We start from the raw sequence: 16,166 nt of genomic DNA on the forward strand, positions 1-16,166 counted from the left end.
CATGACACAGTAGAAGAAATTATTGATTCTTTGGTAAGTCTCTGCAACAAATGATTCTGCGAGTATGACCATCACGAGTCACTACAAGTAACGGTGTTTTGGGTCGCCAGGAAATCGAGGCTAGTAGAAGAAAAGACACATGGTGCAGTACGACTCTTCGTAGACTTAAAGAAACATCACCGTTATCTTTGAAGGTGGCCTTGAGATCTGTAAGTTCACAATCAAATTTGCTTGTAAAACCCATCTTCAAAGAATTCAAATTTCCTTTTCTCATAGCTTCTTTAAACGAATCTAATAGATCCGGGAAGGAAGATTTCAAACACTTGACCAATGCTTAATCCGAGAGTATAGAATGTCGCTACAAGGAACAATCGGGCCAATGTCTGGCAATTTTTGCGAGGTATGTGAATTTCCGGTATAAAAAAGTCTTAAGACATTGCAAACAGAGTAAGGAGTAGTCGCTAATGAGTTTTTGTTTCAATGGTGTGACAAGGGAATACGAGCTCGATTAATAGACAAGGACGAAGCCCCGAAGGTATTTTATGTTATGTTAATAAACCATACTATTTCACTGATTTCAGTAACGCATCACTGTGTACATGTTATGATAAGAAATGGTGGGTATGCAGTGGGATCCACCAAGCTTGGAGAACGTATCAGAGGACATGGTGGATGATTACTTCTCTGCCTTGACTGCGACGGAACCTGATCTTGACCTTCCTATCAAACTCAGAGAAAGCATTTAGATTCAAAAATTATCTTACATCATCACTCCCCTTGGTTAACGAAAAGACCTTGTTCGTTGGGAGACTGATTTCATTCTTCCAGAAGCAGAATGTGTTGCAGGATTTTTGTATTTAACAAAAATATTACTTAAATTTTTTAATAAAGTAATTATTAATAAAATGAATTTACTAGTTTCGTTTTCTATAAAATCGTAGTGGGTAATGAATAAGGTCTCGTTAAAGATGAAGTGATCGGTGCTTGGAATTTTTATATATAAGTTTGGGATAGCTATATGAGAGCCACTTTGAATGAGCCAATAATGCACTAATCAATTGTATTGTGTTAGACTTAGACCTAATTCAATTTGCATGTAGACTTGATTAGTGGTGCTAAATAGCTTCTTTTACTTGAAAACAAATAGAGTTTTTTTTTTTTTTAGAAAGAAACAGAGTTTTTAGTTCTGTACTCTTCTCGGAACCCTAAGGCATCCACAATGGGGATATAGTTTTGGGGTTGTTAAATTTTTTAATTAATATAATTTGTTTTTTGGTTAAATAAGAATTTTGGGTATTGTAATTAAAATGTACCCCTTCAATGGTGGGTTATAATATTGAGTCTCTTAATTTGATTTTTTTTTTTGAAAATAAATAAATTAAAATAAAATATGAAATTATTGCATATTAAGATTGATGCTTATAAAATTATTGCATTGCATAACATATTAAACATAGAAAACATTAAAACATCATAAAATAGAAGTACAAATCATAAAAAGTGAAAATGATTAATAGTATCCTCCAAATTTTACCTAAATATTCTCAACCAAATCATCTTGCAATTGTTTATGTTTTTCTCGATCACGAACTTTCAAACGAATGTTCATCATAGAGGAGACACATGAAGGCCTCGTTGTTGGTAAGTCCGAGTCCACTTCTGAAGTGCGGTTGGACTGTATGTGCTGAGTGTACCCATCTCGTTCATCTTCTACTATCATATTGTGCAGTATGATACATGCTCTCATTATATTTCCAATTTTTACCTTATCCCAAAGAAGAGCCGGGTTTTTGACTATGGCAAATCGAGCCTGCAAAACTCCAAAAGCACGCTCGACATCTTTACGTACAACTTCTTGATGCGAAGCAAACAAGGAGTCTTTTGGAGTTTGTGGCAGTGGAATAGATTGGATAAAAGTAGACCATTTTGGATAAATACCATCCGTGAGATAGTAAGCCAACTTGTATTGGTGTCCATTGACACTGTATTTAACTTTCGGAGCTCGATCGTTTAAAATATCATCAAACACGGGAGAGCGGTCAAGAATATATATATCGTTTAATGCACCTGGAGGTCCGAAAAAAGCATGCCAGATCCAGAGATCTTGTGAAGCTACAGCCTCTAAAACGATGGTTGGCTTGCCAGAACCACATGTATATTGACCTTTACATGCGGTTGGACAATTCTTCCACTCCCAATGCATACAATCGATGCTTCCTATCATCCCGGAAAATCCGTGTAGCTCTCCGATATCGAGTAGTCGTTGAAGATCTTCTGGTATCGGTCTTCGTAAGTACTCATCTCCGAAACAATTTATGATTGCTTTAACAAAATGATCCAAGCATGAGTACGCCGTGGTTTCAGCAATTCGGAGATATTCGTCAAACGCATCAGCAACCGAACCATATGCCATCATACGAATTGTTGCAGTACACTTTTGTAGCGCTGAAAGCCCAAGCCTTCCTGTAGCATCTCTACGTTGCTAAAAGAATTGTTCTTCATTCCCGAGTCGCTCAACGATTCGGATGAACAAGGGCTTGTTCATTCTAAAACGGCGCCGGGAAATACGAGGAGAGTAGATCGCATTTTCACTAAAGTAATTGTTCCACAAGTGGGCGTGTCCGACTTCACGGTTTCTTTCAATGAAAGTTCTTGTTTTCTTTGGTTTGGGTGGTTGTTGATGTTGAATAGGTGGAGTAAGGAGAGATTGCCAAACTTGATTGGAAATTTGATCACAAACTTGATTTAAGCAATCATCAATGGTGTCATCAAAATTATTGTGAGAAGAAGATGCCATTTTTAGAATGTAAGTGAAAGAGAAGATAAAGTTTGATAAGATAGAGAGTATATGAGTGTTTGGAGAGTATATGAGTGTTTGGAGACTTTGTGAATTGGTGAGTTTTTGATAACTCGTAAACACTCCTTTTATAGACTTTGTGAATTGGTGTGTTGCATTATTGCTGTTTACAAGAGAAAAAAACAATGAAGCTCACGGGTGGTGTTTGTAGCTAATTCACAAAGTCTATGTCATGAGAAAAAAAACAATGAAACAATTCACAAAGTCTATGTCTCTTTGTCATTGTTGCTCTTTGCTGTTTGCTCATGGGAAACTGACTCTTTTGAAGCTAATGGAGGTGTCTCTTTGTCCTTGAAGCTCACGGGTGGTGTCTCTTTGTCCTTGACCTTGAAGCTCACAAGTGGTGTCTCTTTGTCATTATTGTTGTTTGCTCACAAGCACCATAGTTGGCCTTTATCCTGAAACCATAAATACAACACCAAGATAACATAAATACACCAATATAACATAACAACACCAAGATTACATAACAACACCAAGATAACATAACAACACCAAGATAAGTACATTAATAAGGAACCTATTCAAGACAAACAAAATAACATAAGGCCGATTACAAGGAAGCATAAAATAAACCGATTAAAAGGAAGTGAGTTTGGTGTTCAACAACTCTTTAAACACTAAATATCATCAAATTGATGACAACATGTCATCAATAAGTTTGTCTTTTAATTTTTTTTCTGATTCACTAAATGAATCTTTGTTAGCAATGAGATTTTCAAGCATCACATGCTTACTATGCTTCTCTTTCATAGCAAACTCTATCTCTTTGTTAGCAAAATCCTTTTCCTTCATCTCATACATCCTCGCAACCTCTTGCATCTGAAACTCCAACCAAGCTTTCGGATCAACCTCCACATCCGCTTGAGTGTTGTTATTCTTCTTGGCCTTTCTCTTTGCCGCCTTAACACCAGGAGGACGAGTCATCATTGGATCATCCTCGACATCCACCGGTTGCGAACTTGAAGGATCTGTTGTAGCATCCACCCGTGTCCTTTTCACTCTTGTATCTTTAGCAGATGTGGACGCACACCACTTCTGATCATATCTTAGCTCTCGCCAAGCATGCTCGAAGGTGAATTTCTTCTTATGATCATTAAAGTATATCTGGTTTGCTAGCTTCATCACGTCATCTTCATTCTGCCCACTTGTTTTCTCCCTTGTCGCAGCATCATAGCAACCAACGAATTTGCACATTGTGTCGTTGACCTTACCCCACCGCTGCTTACAATGACTGGAATCCCTCTTTGGTCGGCCTACAACATTCGGACAATCTGCAACATAATCAGCTATCCTTCCCCAGAAAGCTCCACTTCTTTGCTCGTTTGAGGTTATAGGATCCTTGCTCGTGTTCAGCCAACCGCTAACAAGCATCAAATCATCTACTGGTAACCATGTATGCCTTGCTCTATGGTTACCAGCAGGGGGTGTAGCTGCAGGTGGTTGATCAGAACATTGACTCTCATAAGGAGAGTCAACAAGCATGTAGGTTTCATGTTGACTTTGTAGAAGGTCGAAGAAGCCAGGAGAGGGGTTCATGGAGGTGTCTGAATCCATAGCCTACTTATTCGTGTGTGTGTTAGAAGGAGAAGGAATGGGCTAATTGTGTGTGATTTGTGATAAAGGCTTGATGTTGTGTGTTTAGTGTTTTTCTATCAAGTGAACCTTTTATTTATACAAAGCTCACCATTAGTTTACTTTCAAAACAAGTGGGTTTAGGTTTTCAAATTTAAGTTCTTACCTAAACTACAACAACCACACATTCATAACATTAAAACAACCAACAAACCCTACACCATCAAACAATAAATTTTGATAGTGAAGAATGACTCGACGTGTATCTCCCTAATCTATTACTTACCGTATTTAATAACCAACAAACAAAAAGCAATCATCAATGAATGACTCGACTTGTAACCGTTCCTAACACCAAATAAATTAATAACCCAAAACTTGTTTGATAACTCGTAAACTAAAGAGACTTCAACCTAGATAAATGTCAATGACCCAAAGTTCATCAGTTATTAACTCCAAAACAAAGATATGCAAGGTTAGGTGGCTCAAAGTTACTGCATATTTAAAGCTCTGATGTATCTCCATGAACAAGTAACATTCACCTAAAGCTCTATCCAAACAACAAAACACTTGAGTAATTAACAAACTAAAGAAAGTGACCAAAACAGATTGTTAATACTTCAAAAAATTTAAGCTAATGAGGTGAATAATCATTCTCACCTCATCTAAGGCAAATTTTTCTGTTAGCAATGAGACACAAAGCTGAACTTCCTAATTGTCAAGGCACAATAGCAAGAAGCGTAAAAAAAATAAAACAAACTTGGGTAAAGACTGGGTACTTGGAGAGGAAGCTGGCCTTAGAGACGATTGAGTTGGTCTCTGTTGGTGTTGAGCCATCCCACTCGGTCTTATTTGTGAACCTGATCCAAGTTTCCCCATCACCTGAACACACACACACTAAAGCAGTGTAAGGGAACATGAATTCAAGAATATATATATATATAGCAATGATCTCAAATCGATTTTTTCACCTGCTCTGGAGAAACATGAGCTGCAAATCCATTTATAAGGTGTTTGTAGCTGTAAAGCTTTTTGTATGATCCTTCCTCAAAGAGCATCCCAAGAATCATATCGTGCTTCCTCTCTAAGTGACGAGCATACATTGTCACCAATTCACTAAACACAGATTATTAATCTAGCAAGCAATGTATACAAAGTACTAATACAATATAAGAAGAGAAACTATCTAATAAGTACCTTGATGTATCAATCCTCTCATCAGATTTGACAGCAGTTGCTTCAAAACCATTTTCTCCACCTTTGTAACTTATAATTGGATCTCCATCCATAGTCACAATGTAAACCTCTGCTGCCACAGTAACAAGAAGCGCAGAAACAACAAAGATTCTCAACCCGAGATTCATTTTGGTTTGCACAAATGAAGCTCCAACTTTAAACTGCAGCATCAAAATCAAATGAATGCCATTAGCATCCTGAAACCAAAACCACTATCAAGGGAATACTATCACTTCAGCCAAACCACATAATCAATCAAAAACGTTAAACAAAAAATGCAGACAACACATAGTCAAAACTACTGTATAGAGAGGCACAAGAATCAATCATCTCCAAGGCCACCAAACAAGCACACAAGAAAAAAGCAAGGAAGAGATTCATCTTTCTCACTGTTTTAACTTGAATTTGTCAAATGCGAGAAAACCAAACCAAACCTAAAATTTTGAACAACCATCAAAGAACCCTAATTTCCGAACACAAATCCAAAAAACCCTAATCAACCCTAATTTGTTTAACTAATCATAATAGATACTATTAAACTGAAAACTTACCCTCCGATTCCCTTCAATCTCAACAAAATCAATCGACCCCAAAATCAAATCTCAAACGATTTAATCTCGGAGTCGATTCGTCTATCCTCCGATTGCCCATCCTCCGATATCACAAGCAGGACCCCAGCCGACCCAATCTCCTTTGATTGCATAGCTTTCAGTCAATCTCCTTCCATAGTGCTTTTCGATCGAGAGAGAAAGCTAGACAGAGAGATGTCTACGCAAAAAAAAGAAGAGCCGAAAAAAAAATTATCTACTTCTATTATTTGTTCACCCAACCAATAAGTGACACGTATGGTCTCTTAAACCATAACAGAGTCTACTAAATAAGAGAGCCTCTTATTTCATTTTGTTTTAACTGATTAATTTTTTTGCTCCACATCAGCTAAAACTCCTCTAAAAACCCCCATTGGGGATGACCTAAGGGCAACCCCAATGGGGGAATATATTTTAGAGGCTCTTAAATTGTTTATTCATTTATTTTGTAGTTTGAGATGATTAAGAACTTTGGGTTTGTTAATTAAAAGTTTTCCCCCTAATGGTAAGTTCTTATTTTGAGTCTCTTAATTATTATTTTTTTTTAAATAAAAAATTTAAATTAGAATATGAAATTATTGCATTTGAGATATATGTTTATAAAATTATTGCATTTCATTTAAAACATAGGAAACATTAAAACATAACAAATGACAAGTAAAATACATAAAAAGAGGAAATGTTTAATACCATAATACCAACTGCAGAAACAATCTTGAGAATAAATTTTTAAGCTAGCCACAGTTGAGAAAAAGCATACGCAATCTTGTACTGCTTCTGTGTTTGAAAGGCAAGGATGTTGAAAGCTGCTGCTATTGATGTTACCCATACTACACATGTTCTGATCATAGCCATAAAACTCCTTCTGCATCAACTCATTCATCCCAAAGGATTCTTGTACCCTGAGTAATGTTCTGTTTTTGTGACGCAAGGATGTTGGAAACTGTTGTTAGTGATGTCACTCATGCATATGTTCTGATCATAATCACAGAGCTCCTGCTTCATCAACTGATTCTTCAACTGACAGCATAATTTTCTGGTTTCATTTTGAAATACTGCATCCATAAGCAAAAGAATTCACCAGATACGTTAATAGGGACTACTGGTCTATTGAGGAAAAGCTAAACTATAGTACTATAAAAATAAAGGAGTGTAACCGCATCCGATCCACCCTCTATTTCTCCTCTCCGATCTACCAGCATCACCGCCAAGTCTCCTCTCTCCCACATCCCACTCCTATCTCAGCCGCCGACGTCCCTTTCCCTCTCCCGAGAGATCTGTCGTCACCACACCTGGTGGCGCCTACGAAATGGGAATGCTGCACCACCCATCTAAACACCAGAGTCAAGCTAATGATCAAGATGTTAAACCTCGACTACGCGGCGGAGCTCTCAAGTTACGCCATCTTCACCAAAAGCCGCCAAAACGTCACCGTCGAGATCTGCGAGGCCATAATCGGTGCAATGCGCAAAGCCAAGCGCTACAACGATGCATTACATCACTTACATTACTTCTTCAACGACTACAACCTCAAACCCAACATCTCTTGCTGCAACCACATCATCGGTGCCCTTTGTGATCAACATCGTCTCGACGACGCATTTGCACTGTACGGGTCACATATTGGAAAACGCTCCTTTCCTTCGTCCAACCGAGGAGACACACCAGCTCTTGGTGAAAGGGTTGGTTGATGCGCTCTGCATTTCGTCAGGAGATTGATGATAAAAAGAAGACGATGTGGGTTCCTCTGTGATTAACCATCTGATTCGCGGCCACTTGAAATACATGGACTTCACTGAAAGAAATAAGAAGAGAGAATATATGAAAGATTGTTTCTTTGTTATTCATTCCCTTGAAATCGACATTACACTCTATGCTTTGCTTTTACATTGGTTGCAAGAGTTTTAACCTAGAGTCTAGAGTCTTCCAATGATTGCTGCTCCGGCACAATGATGTTACGTGGCTTCATTGTCATCATATGATTCTGTGTCGTTACTGCCGTACTAGTACTCTCTGCAAATCCTTTCTTTTTGTCTTGATCTGCAGGTAGCCGTTGAATCATTGTGGGCTTCAGGGTTGTGTTGGGCCTTGGACCTAGCAGGCCTTTTTGCAGAGTTGTGTCGTTTTGAGCTTTGCTCTTGACACTCCCCCGCAAACTTGGAGTGGGTGGAACACCAACGCCAAGTTTGGTTATGAGGATTTCAAATGGCCATTGAGGAAGAGACTTAGTGAATATGTCTGCAAGCTGTAGATCAGCAGGGATGTGATTAACAATCAACTTACCAAAAGCTACTTGCTCACGAACATAGTGGTAGTGCGTGGCGAAGTGTTTTGTGCGAGCGTGAAAGGCTGGATTTGCTGTGAGGTATACTGCTGAAAGATTGTCACAGTAAAGCTCTGGTGTTGAGGGAAGAGAAACACCTAGATCTTGGAGTAAGTTTACCAGCCAAGTAGTCTCAGAGGCTGCTTCAGACATGGCTCTGTACTCAGCTTCAGTGGAGCTCTTGGAGACTGTGTCTTGTTTCTTCGAAGACCAGGATATCATATTGCTTCCAAGAAAAGTACAAAAGCCACCAGTGGAGCGACTAGTGGATTTACAACCGGCGTAATCACTATCGCTGTATACGTGCAGCTTGGAATTTGTATATCTGTCAAACGAAATCCCCATGGTTGTAGTGCCTCTGATATACCTGATAATTCGCTTGAGAAGATTGAAGTCTGAGACAGATGGAGCATGCATCTTTTGACAAACATAGTTAACAGCAAATTGCAGATCAGGTCTTGTTAATGTGAGATACTGCAGACGACCTGCCAAGCTTCTAAAGTATCTAGGATCTGAGAATTCAACATGTTGCTGTGGTGTTTTCTTGAGTTGCTGAGGAAGAGGAGTGGCAACAGGGGAACAAAATGACATAGCTGCTGCCGCAAGGAGGTCTTCAGCATATTTTTGTTGAGATAAAAACAGACCGTTCTCATGATACTGAATTTGAATGCCAAGGGAATAATGGAGTTTTCCAAGATCCTTCATTCTGAACTGCTTGCTTAGCTCATCAAGCAGGTTTGAGAGTAATGCTGATGAATTTCCTGTAATTGCAATATCATCAACATAAAGCAGCACATAATGATTTTTTTACCTTTGAAACAGACAAACAAGGAGGGGTCCCTTAGACTGCAAGTGAAGCCAAAGTCTAGTAAAAAGTTACTAAACTTGTCGAACCAAGCCCTTGGGGACTGTTTGAGGCCGTAGAGGGATTTATGTAAGAGACACACATGATCAGGAAAATCCTTGTTGATAAATCCAGCTGGCTGTTTCATATATACTGTTTCGGTAAGATCTCCATGGAGGAATGCATTGTTTACATCCATTTGCTTAATTTCCCAGTTCATGATGGCTGCAAAGTGAAGAACAGCTCTAACTGTTGCTGTTCTAACCATTGGACTATATGTCTCTAGATAATCAATGCCCTCTTCTTGCTTGAATCCTTGAGCAACTAGTCTGGCTTTGAACTTATCTAGTGAACCATCTGCATTGAGCTTGACTCTGAAGACCCATTTGGACCCTAAGACATGCATATCGGGTGTTGGAGGAGTCAGAGAGAAGGTGTTTGCTTCTTTACAGTTATCCATTTCTTCATTCATTGCTGCTGTCCAGTTTGGATCTTTTAAAGCAGCTGTTACTGTTTCAGGTTTAAGATATGATACCTTGTGAGTGAGAAGTGCATATCGAGGATTCGGTTTTGAGATGCCTGACTTTGATCGTGTGGTCATGGGATGAGTTGGAGCTTCTGCAGGAGCATGGAGATCGACATTGTCACTGAGATCGTTGTTGGTGTCTGAAGTCTGCACATTTGAGGTCGATGATTGGGAGTTGTTGCCAATAGGAACAAGGTCAATGCTTGTTATACACTCAGTACTCCCATCAGCAACCTCAAGTGGCAATTCAGGCACTGTAGTTGATGGAGTAGGACTGATAGCATCAGTAGTAGCAGCCGCTGTAGTGAGTGGAATTGCAGAGGCTGGTAGTAGAGTAACAGTCTCGGAATGTTTACACGTTTCAGAGATATCTGAAAATTTTCTGAGCCATGCACCATACAAGGGTGTAGGTGATGACCGTTGAAGATAAATGTATGTGCTGGCGAAGGGAAAACATGTTTCATCAAAGATAACATGACGACTGAGATAAACTCTCCCAGTTGGAGGATATAAGCATTTGTATCCTTTGTATTTCTCTGTATAGCCTAGAAAAACACACTTAAGGGATCTTGGATCAAACTTGTTTTGAGTATATGCTCTTAGAGTGGGAAAGCAAGCACATCTGAAGGTTCTTAGAGCAGAGTATTCGAGAGTTTTACCAAAGAGAGCTTCATGAGGACTTTTGTGATCTTTGAGAGCACTTGTGGGTAACAGATTACAGAGGAAATTTGATGTGAAGAAAGCTTCCACCCAAAAACTTTGTGGAGTAGCACTTTGAAACATTAAGGTGAGTGTCATTTCTGTTAGCTGTCGATGCTTCCTCTCTGATATCCCGTTCTGTTGCGGTGTGTGAGGGCATGACATGAAATGTTGAATACCAGCATTTTGCAGATGAGGAAGAAATCTGTTACTTATAAATTCGCCTCCCCCATCTGATTGAAATGTTCCAATTTTTGTTTGCAGCAAATTTTCAACAAGGAGCTGGTACTTGATGAAAGTAGAACAGAAATCAGACTTCTTCTTTAAAGGATAAAGCCAACAATATCTGGAAAAATTGTCAATAAAAACTGCATAAAATCTGAATCCTTGAACAGAAGAAACAGGAGAAGGACCCCATAGATCACATTGCACTCTTTCTAGGGGTCTTGAAGCAAGAAAAGTAGAAGAACTAAATGGCAATATTGAACTCTTCCCAAGCTGACATGATTCACACACATTGTTGGTGCTTTTATTTACTTGAATTGCCTTATTTGTAGAGAGAAATTGAAGCACTTGTTGATTTGGATGTCCTAGTCTTTGATGCCACACCTCATCACTTGTCTTGATCTGTCTTGTAGAGTATAGCATCTGGTACTTCAGATCATCCAACTTATAAAGACCGTTATTTTCCCTTCCCTTTGTCAGGATTTTGTGCGTTGCTTTGTCCTTAATAATAACATCAAGATCATCAAAGGTGACAGCACATGGATAATCTTTAGTTAACTTTGAAACAAACAGTAGATTCTTTGCTATTTCAGGACAAACCAGCACGTCTTTGAGAGGAATGTTACATGACGTTGTGGGAAGATTGGCGGAACCAACATGGGTGATTGGAAGGAAATTTCCATCACTTGCCATTACCATGTCAGTCCCATGATATGGCTGAGTTTGTTGAAGACGTTGAGCGGAGCTGGTGATGTGAGCCGTTGCAGCAGAATCTGGATATCAACTGTTGTCCTCCGTAACATCAGTAATGTGGAGAGCAGAGAAAGCTGCTGCATTGATTGCAGGTTGTTGATATTCTTCGTCGAACCTATACCAACACTCAAAAGCATTGTGTCCTCTTTTCCCACAGATTTGACAAACCGGATTCTCATTTGTGCTGACAGGTCGAGGTGAGCTTGTGGAGGATGAAAATTGTTGGTGAAAGCCACGACCTCTGGTGGAGTAACTACCTCGTCCTCTACCTCTGTTTCCACGTCCTCTGTTTGAGTAGTTAGACGATCTCATAGTGTTGAAAGCCAAGTGTGGTGAGACATCAGCGGAGACAGAGTAACCTTGGAGTCTATCATCATATCCGGTAAGACGAGATATCACATTGTCGTAGGTAGGTGCAGGCAATCGATCCATTGAGTCCTTAATAACAGTGATAATCGGCTCATACTCACGACCTAAGCCTCTTAAAGCTGCAAATATCTTCATCTTTTCACTAACCGGGTCTCCTATAGAAGCTAGTTGATCACAAATATCCTTGATTCCTCTAAGGTAGTCTGACACGCTTTTATCTAGTTTATCAGCATTTTGCAGACGTCTTTGTAACTCAAATAGCCTAGAGGATGATGTCCGGTTAAAGTGAGAGATTAAGGTTTCCCATACCTCTTGAGCAGTTGCAGAGCCGACCACCAGTCGCAGAACGTTCTCTGTCATGGAGCCAAGCAGCCATGCCTTAACTACTTGATCAGATCTGGACCAGCTTTCAAAATCTGGGTTGAGTATGTCTTCGGTTCTGCCAGTATTGTTGTTGCGAATAGGAATCTTCTCAGCAGGTGGTTTGACAGCTCCATTGACAAAGCCAAGAAGGGCTTGAGTGCGCAGAAATGATTCAAACTGAGACTTCAAAATGATATAATTTTGTTCAGTGAGTTTTATAGTAACACAGTTTGAAATGTGAAGAGAAAGGGAAAAATAATGTTCCATGGTTCCGTCCATGGCTCTGATACCAAGAGAATCTTCGATGTACTAAAGCTGAAACGTGTCTCCTCGTTGGATGCTCAAGTTTTCGACTTGGTTTATTCTTTCCTTGGTGGAGACTACAATGAGATTGCTATCGTGAAGGCCACGTTCATGGGGATGACAAGGAAGCTCTGGAGTGTTACAGGACTCTCGCGCCCAAAGATTTCAGAATGAATGCAAAAACTGGGAATACCCTTTTGCAACTTTTCCTTAAGTACGGCAAGACAACTGAAGCTTGGACATTGTTCAACCAAATGCTGGCAATGAGCAGCCATCGGGGTTCGACTACGAGACTTGTAATATAATGGTGAACGAGTATTTCAAGTTGGGAGAGGTTAGTAAAGCAATCAAGACCTTTGAAAAGGTTAAGACCGTTGAGGATGATGATTCACAACTATGTTACGCCAACATACTCTCAAGATTCTGTGAGCAGGGCATGTTGCCAGAAGCAGAGACTTACTTTGCGGAGATGTCCTCTAAGCAATACCTTGTCCCTAACATTCCTTCCTATAGAACAATGATCGATGCTTACTGTAAGGCTGCAAGATTCGACGATGCCTTCCGAGTGTTGGACCGAGCAGTGGAAGCAAATCTAAAGTGTATTACCACTTTCTCTTGCCTCTAATTTTGCTAGTACCGTAGTGCTTATGGTAAGACTTTGATACACTATAGTTGGTAGGGTGTGTTTATTTGGTATTTGTCCCATTATGCAAAGCCAATCTTATACTAATAATAATGTAACAATTATTTAGATTTCTATTAATGAAAAAATTATTAAAGTAGAACTCTGTTTCCCAACGTAGTAGATACATAAAATATATCTTAGATAAAGAAACCATGCCCAGTAGATAATGAGAAGTCAACGCGTCTTGAAACGTGATTTAGAGAAATATCGGCAATCTTGTTAACAAATCGGTGAGCATCATCGAATCTCCCTGCTTTAACAAACCCATCTACCATCACTCGCTGTATCCCTAAATAACGATACATCGGAAAGCGAACGGAGGAGAACATTTCGTTGAACATCTCATCTGCCTCAGACATCATCCCCTGCCTCACAAATCTCGTGACTAGGGTCCTGTAACACTCAGCATTCCCATCCCAAGCTTCCTTCGTCCGGGCAATCTCCACGGCTTTGCTAATCTCTCCCGTTTCGAAACACTCTCGGATCATTATACAACGAGTCTCTTGATTCGTCCACTGTCTACTTCTTTTTTTTCTATGTCGCTATGTTTCCCACACAGCTTGTCGAAGAGCGACCAAGCTTCCGTCTTCTTACCGTACTTGAGCAACACTTTCAAGACTGCGTTAACAGTGTCCGCACGGTTTTCCCAAGTTTTGGGTATCCTATTATCTACCGTGCCTTGCTCATCATCCTTGCCTTGCATCAAACAGTATTTGGATATCGTAGAACGGTACCATTGCATGGCTTCCTCGTCTTTCCCTTGCTTAAAAAAATGCTCCATGTATGCCACTTGCGACATCTCGATATACTCAGCCCCATAATTGGGATAAGTCTCATGGCCCTGCTTCAGATCTTGGAATAATTTATTTCCCTTGTCGATGTTCCCATGAGCCAAAAACCCTCGAATAAAGACAAGGTACGTATTCTCGCCAAAGAAGAGACTGTAAGCTTCGTCGATTCTTCCGGCATCAACAATGCGTTCATCAAAGTATCGGAACCTGGACAAAAATAACGGGCATTGGTGATTTTGCGGCGGTTAAATCGAAAAGCCTCGTCCAGACGACCTTGGTTGATAAGAGCATAGACGACGTAACCGAAGCAAGGGACGTCTGGCTCTACGTTGTTAAAGTTGAAAAATAGCCTCCTCAAACCGTTTCTCCCTGCACATTGAGACGATGATAAGACGGTAAGTCTCGGCGATTGTTGAATCTAGAATTCACACAATGAATTTGTTTGAGTGGGAGACAAATTCACTTAAGATCTTCCTCTAAAACAATGGATTAAAACTAGAAAATAAAGAGGGGTTTTGATCTCTTGAGAAAGAAGTTAGGGTTTTGCCCAAAAACAATGAAGAACTAGGGTTTTTGTATTAATTGCTGGATCCTTTACAATGAGAGGATATCTTCCTATTTATATGAATACATTAATTATAAAATAAGTCTATTTTCCTTAAATCTCTGATCTTCAAATATGGTAAATTTCCTCTTCTGATGATCTAGTCGGGCTTAGGGGGCAGTCTCGGAGGTCGGTCAAGTGACTTCGCCGAGCTTCTGCTTTTGGGCCAGTTTAGCTAGCCCAAAAAGGGGGTCCCTCGGTTTAGTTAATGTACAAAGTCTATTTGGTTTACCTTTGGTTTAGATCGGTATGTCGTGGGTGCTAAATCCCGCACCAACAATTAGGTCCCCCCCAGTTCGGTAGATTCGATTATCCATTCGAGTTTCCGAACTATAGGAAAAAATATTCGATCTAAACTTTAGGAAAACTGAATTCCGAGCACGCGAACTGATGTTGTGCGTCAGGACTCGTCGCCTCGTTAAAACCTTCTCCGGTACACCACATGGGAGAAAACTCGAAATAAGGAAAAAGAGTACGAGTCATGATCCTAACGTCTTCAGCGCCCTCATACGGACGGTCTCGCCGATGGTTGCCTTGGCTGCGTCGATCTCTCAGTCTTCTTGGACGAATGCTTGGACGAAGTGGTTGATCTTGTTTCTTGAAGTCCTGGATGAACTCTTGGTCTGAGTTTTCCCGCGAGTGATACGAGTGTCCGAAAGGTGTCCCGGTCTGGCTCGAGCGTCGCTGGACGCGTGTCCGATCTCGTGCTCACATCACGCACCATAGCAGTTGCTAATCCAAGTTGAGACGTGTCGCATATCATAATGATTTTTTGTAAGTTGGTCGCTTTCTTCATTGCTGACCAGCTAGCTCGCAATTCCGGAAGAGGAAGCTCAATCTTTGCAGGCTATTTAGGTTTGTGGTCTCCGAAATGAATGATGAACTCGAAGTGAGGTGTCTGAGGACGACCTGGCACTGAAACGTCAGCAGACGACCTGAAACAAAAAGTTGTATGAGGAAGAACTGAGAAGTTTTCCAAAGACGAACTGGAAAGTTGTCTCAAGGAAGAGCTGAGAAATTTTCCGAAGACGAACTGAGAAGTTGTCTGAAGGAAGAACTGAGAATTTTTCCGAAGACGAACTGAAATCTTGTATGAAGACGAACTGAGAAGTTTTTCGAAGTTGTCTGAAGTAAGAACTGAGAAGTTTTCCGAAGACGAACTGGAAAGTTGTCTGAAGGAAGAACTGAGAACTTTTCCAAAGACGAACTGAGAAGTTGTCTGAAAGAAGAACTGAGAAGTTTTCCGAAGACGAACTGAAAAGTTGTCTGAAGACATACTAAGAAGTTGTCTTATTTGGACGAATTGTTTTTGCAAGAAATAAAGTTTTCACTCTATTCGGAATTTTACACGAGGCGGGACGTCTCCCGGCTTACATCGAGTAATCCTTATTGGGTAATTTAACCCAAGCGTACATGCGCTTTGGCG

General features: G+C 40.1%; 3 protein-coding genes across 8 annotated transcripts in view; 1 reads left to right on the forward strand and 2 right to left on the reverse strand.

The window, feature by feature from the left end:
* The window catches only part of LOC104749278 (3-hydroxyisobutyryl-CoA hydrolase-like protein 1, mitochondrial), a 3,099-nt gene extending 2,182 nt beyond the window's left edge, over positions 1-917 (forward strand). Inside the window, exons 10-14 of the mRNA XM_010470870.2 lie at positions 1-33; positions 111-209; positions 299-400; positions 494-535; positions 630-917. The exon at positions 1-33 is cut by the window's left edge and continues 1 nt beyond it. Of these exons, the coding sequence (XP_010469172.1) occupies positions 1-33; positions 111-209; positions 299-400; positions 494-535; positions 630-746 (393 nt within the window). The 3' untranslated portion in view covers positions 747-917. The remainder of the gene's footprint in view (positions 34-110; positions 210-298; positions 401-493; positions 536-629) is intronic.
* Positions 1,441-6,482, reverse strand: LOC104749279 (subtilisin-like protease SBT2.5). Of its 6 annotated transcripts, none has more exons than XM_019237473.1 (5): positions 6,220-6,482; positions 5,630-5,829; positions 5,404-5,548; positions 5,193-5,329; positions 2,821-3,255 (listed from the first exon to the last, which is right to left on the reverse strand). In XM_019237473.1, the coding sequence occupies exons 2-5, from the start codon at positions 5,794-5,796 to the stop codon at positions 3,192-3,194; spliced, it is 513 nt and encodes a 170-aa protein (XP_019093018.1). In that variant the 5' UTR covers positions 5,797-5,829; positions 6,220-6,482; the 3' UTR covers positions 2,821-3,191. The 6 variants fall into 6 exon arrangements, with proteins under 6 accessions (XP_010469173.1, XP_019093018.1, XP_019093019.1 ...); XM_019237474.1 differs by having other exon boundaries at positions 5,193-5,314; positions 6,220-6,478; XM_019237475.1 differs by having other exon boundaries at positions 5,212-5,329; positions 6,220-6,478.
* On the reverse strand, positions 11,653-12,636 carry LOC104753234. Its single transcript, XM_010475516.1, has one exon. The coding sequence runs from the start codon at positions 12,634-12,636 to the stop codon at positions 11,653-11,655; it is 984 nt and encodes a 327-aa protein (XP_010473818.1).

The sequence above is a fragment of the Camelina sativa genome, chromosome 16, assembly GCF_000633955.1.
Source record: "Camelina sativa cultivar DH55 chromosome 16, Cs, whole genome shotgun sequence".
Classification (NCBI taxonomy): domain Eukaryota; kingdom Viridiplantae; phylum Streptophyta; class Magnoliopsida; order Brassicales; family Brassicaceae; genus Camelina; species Camelina sativa.

Coding starts and splice junctions, on each gene's coding strand:
- LOC104753234 (XM_010475516.1), bottom strand. CDS start 12,636: ATGGACGGAACCATGGAACATTATTTTTCCCTTTCTCTTCACATTTCA.
- LOC104749279 (XM_010470871.2), bottom strand. CDS start 2,416: ATGATGGCATATGGTTCGGTTGCTGATGCGTTTGACGAATATCTCCGA.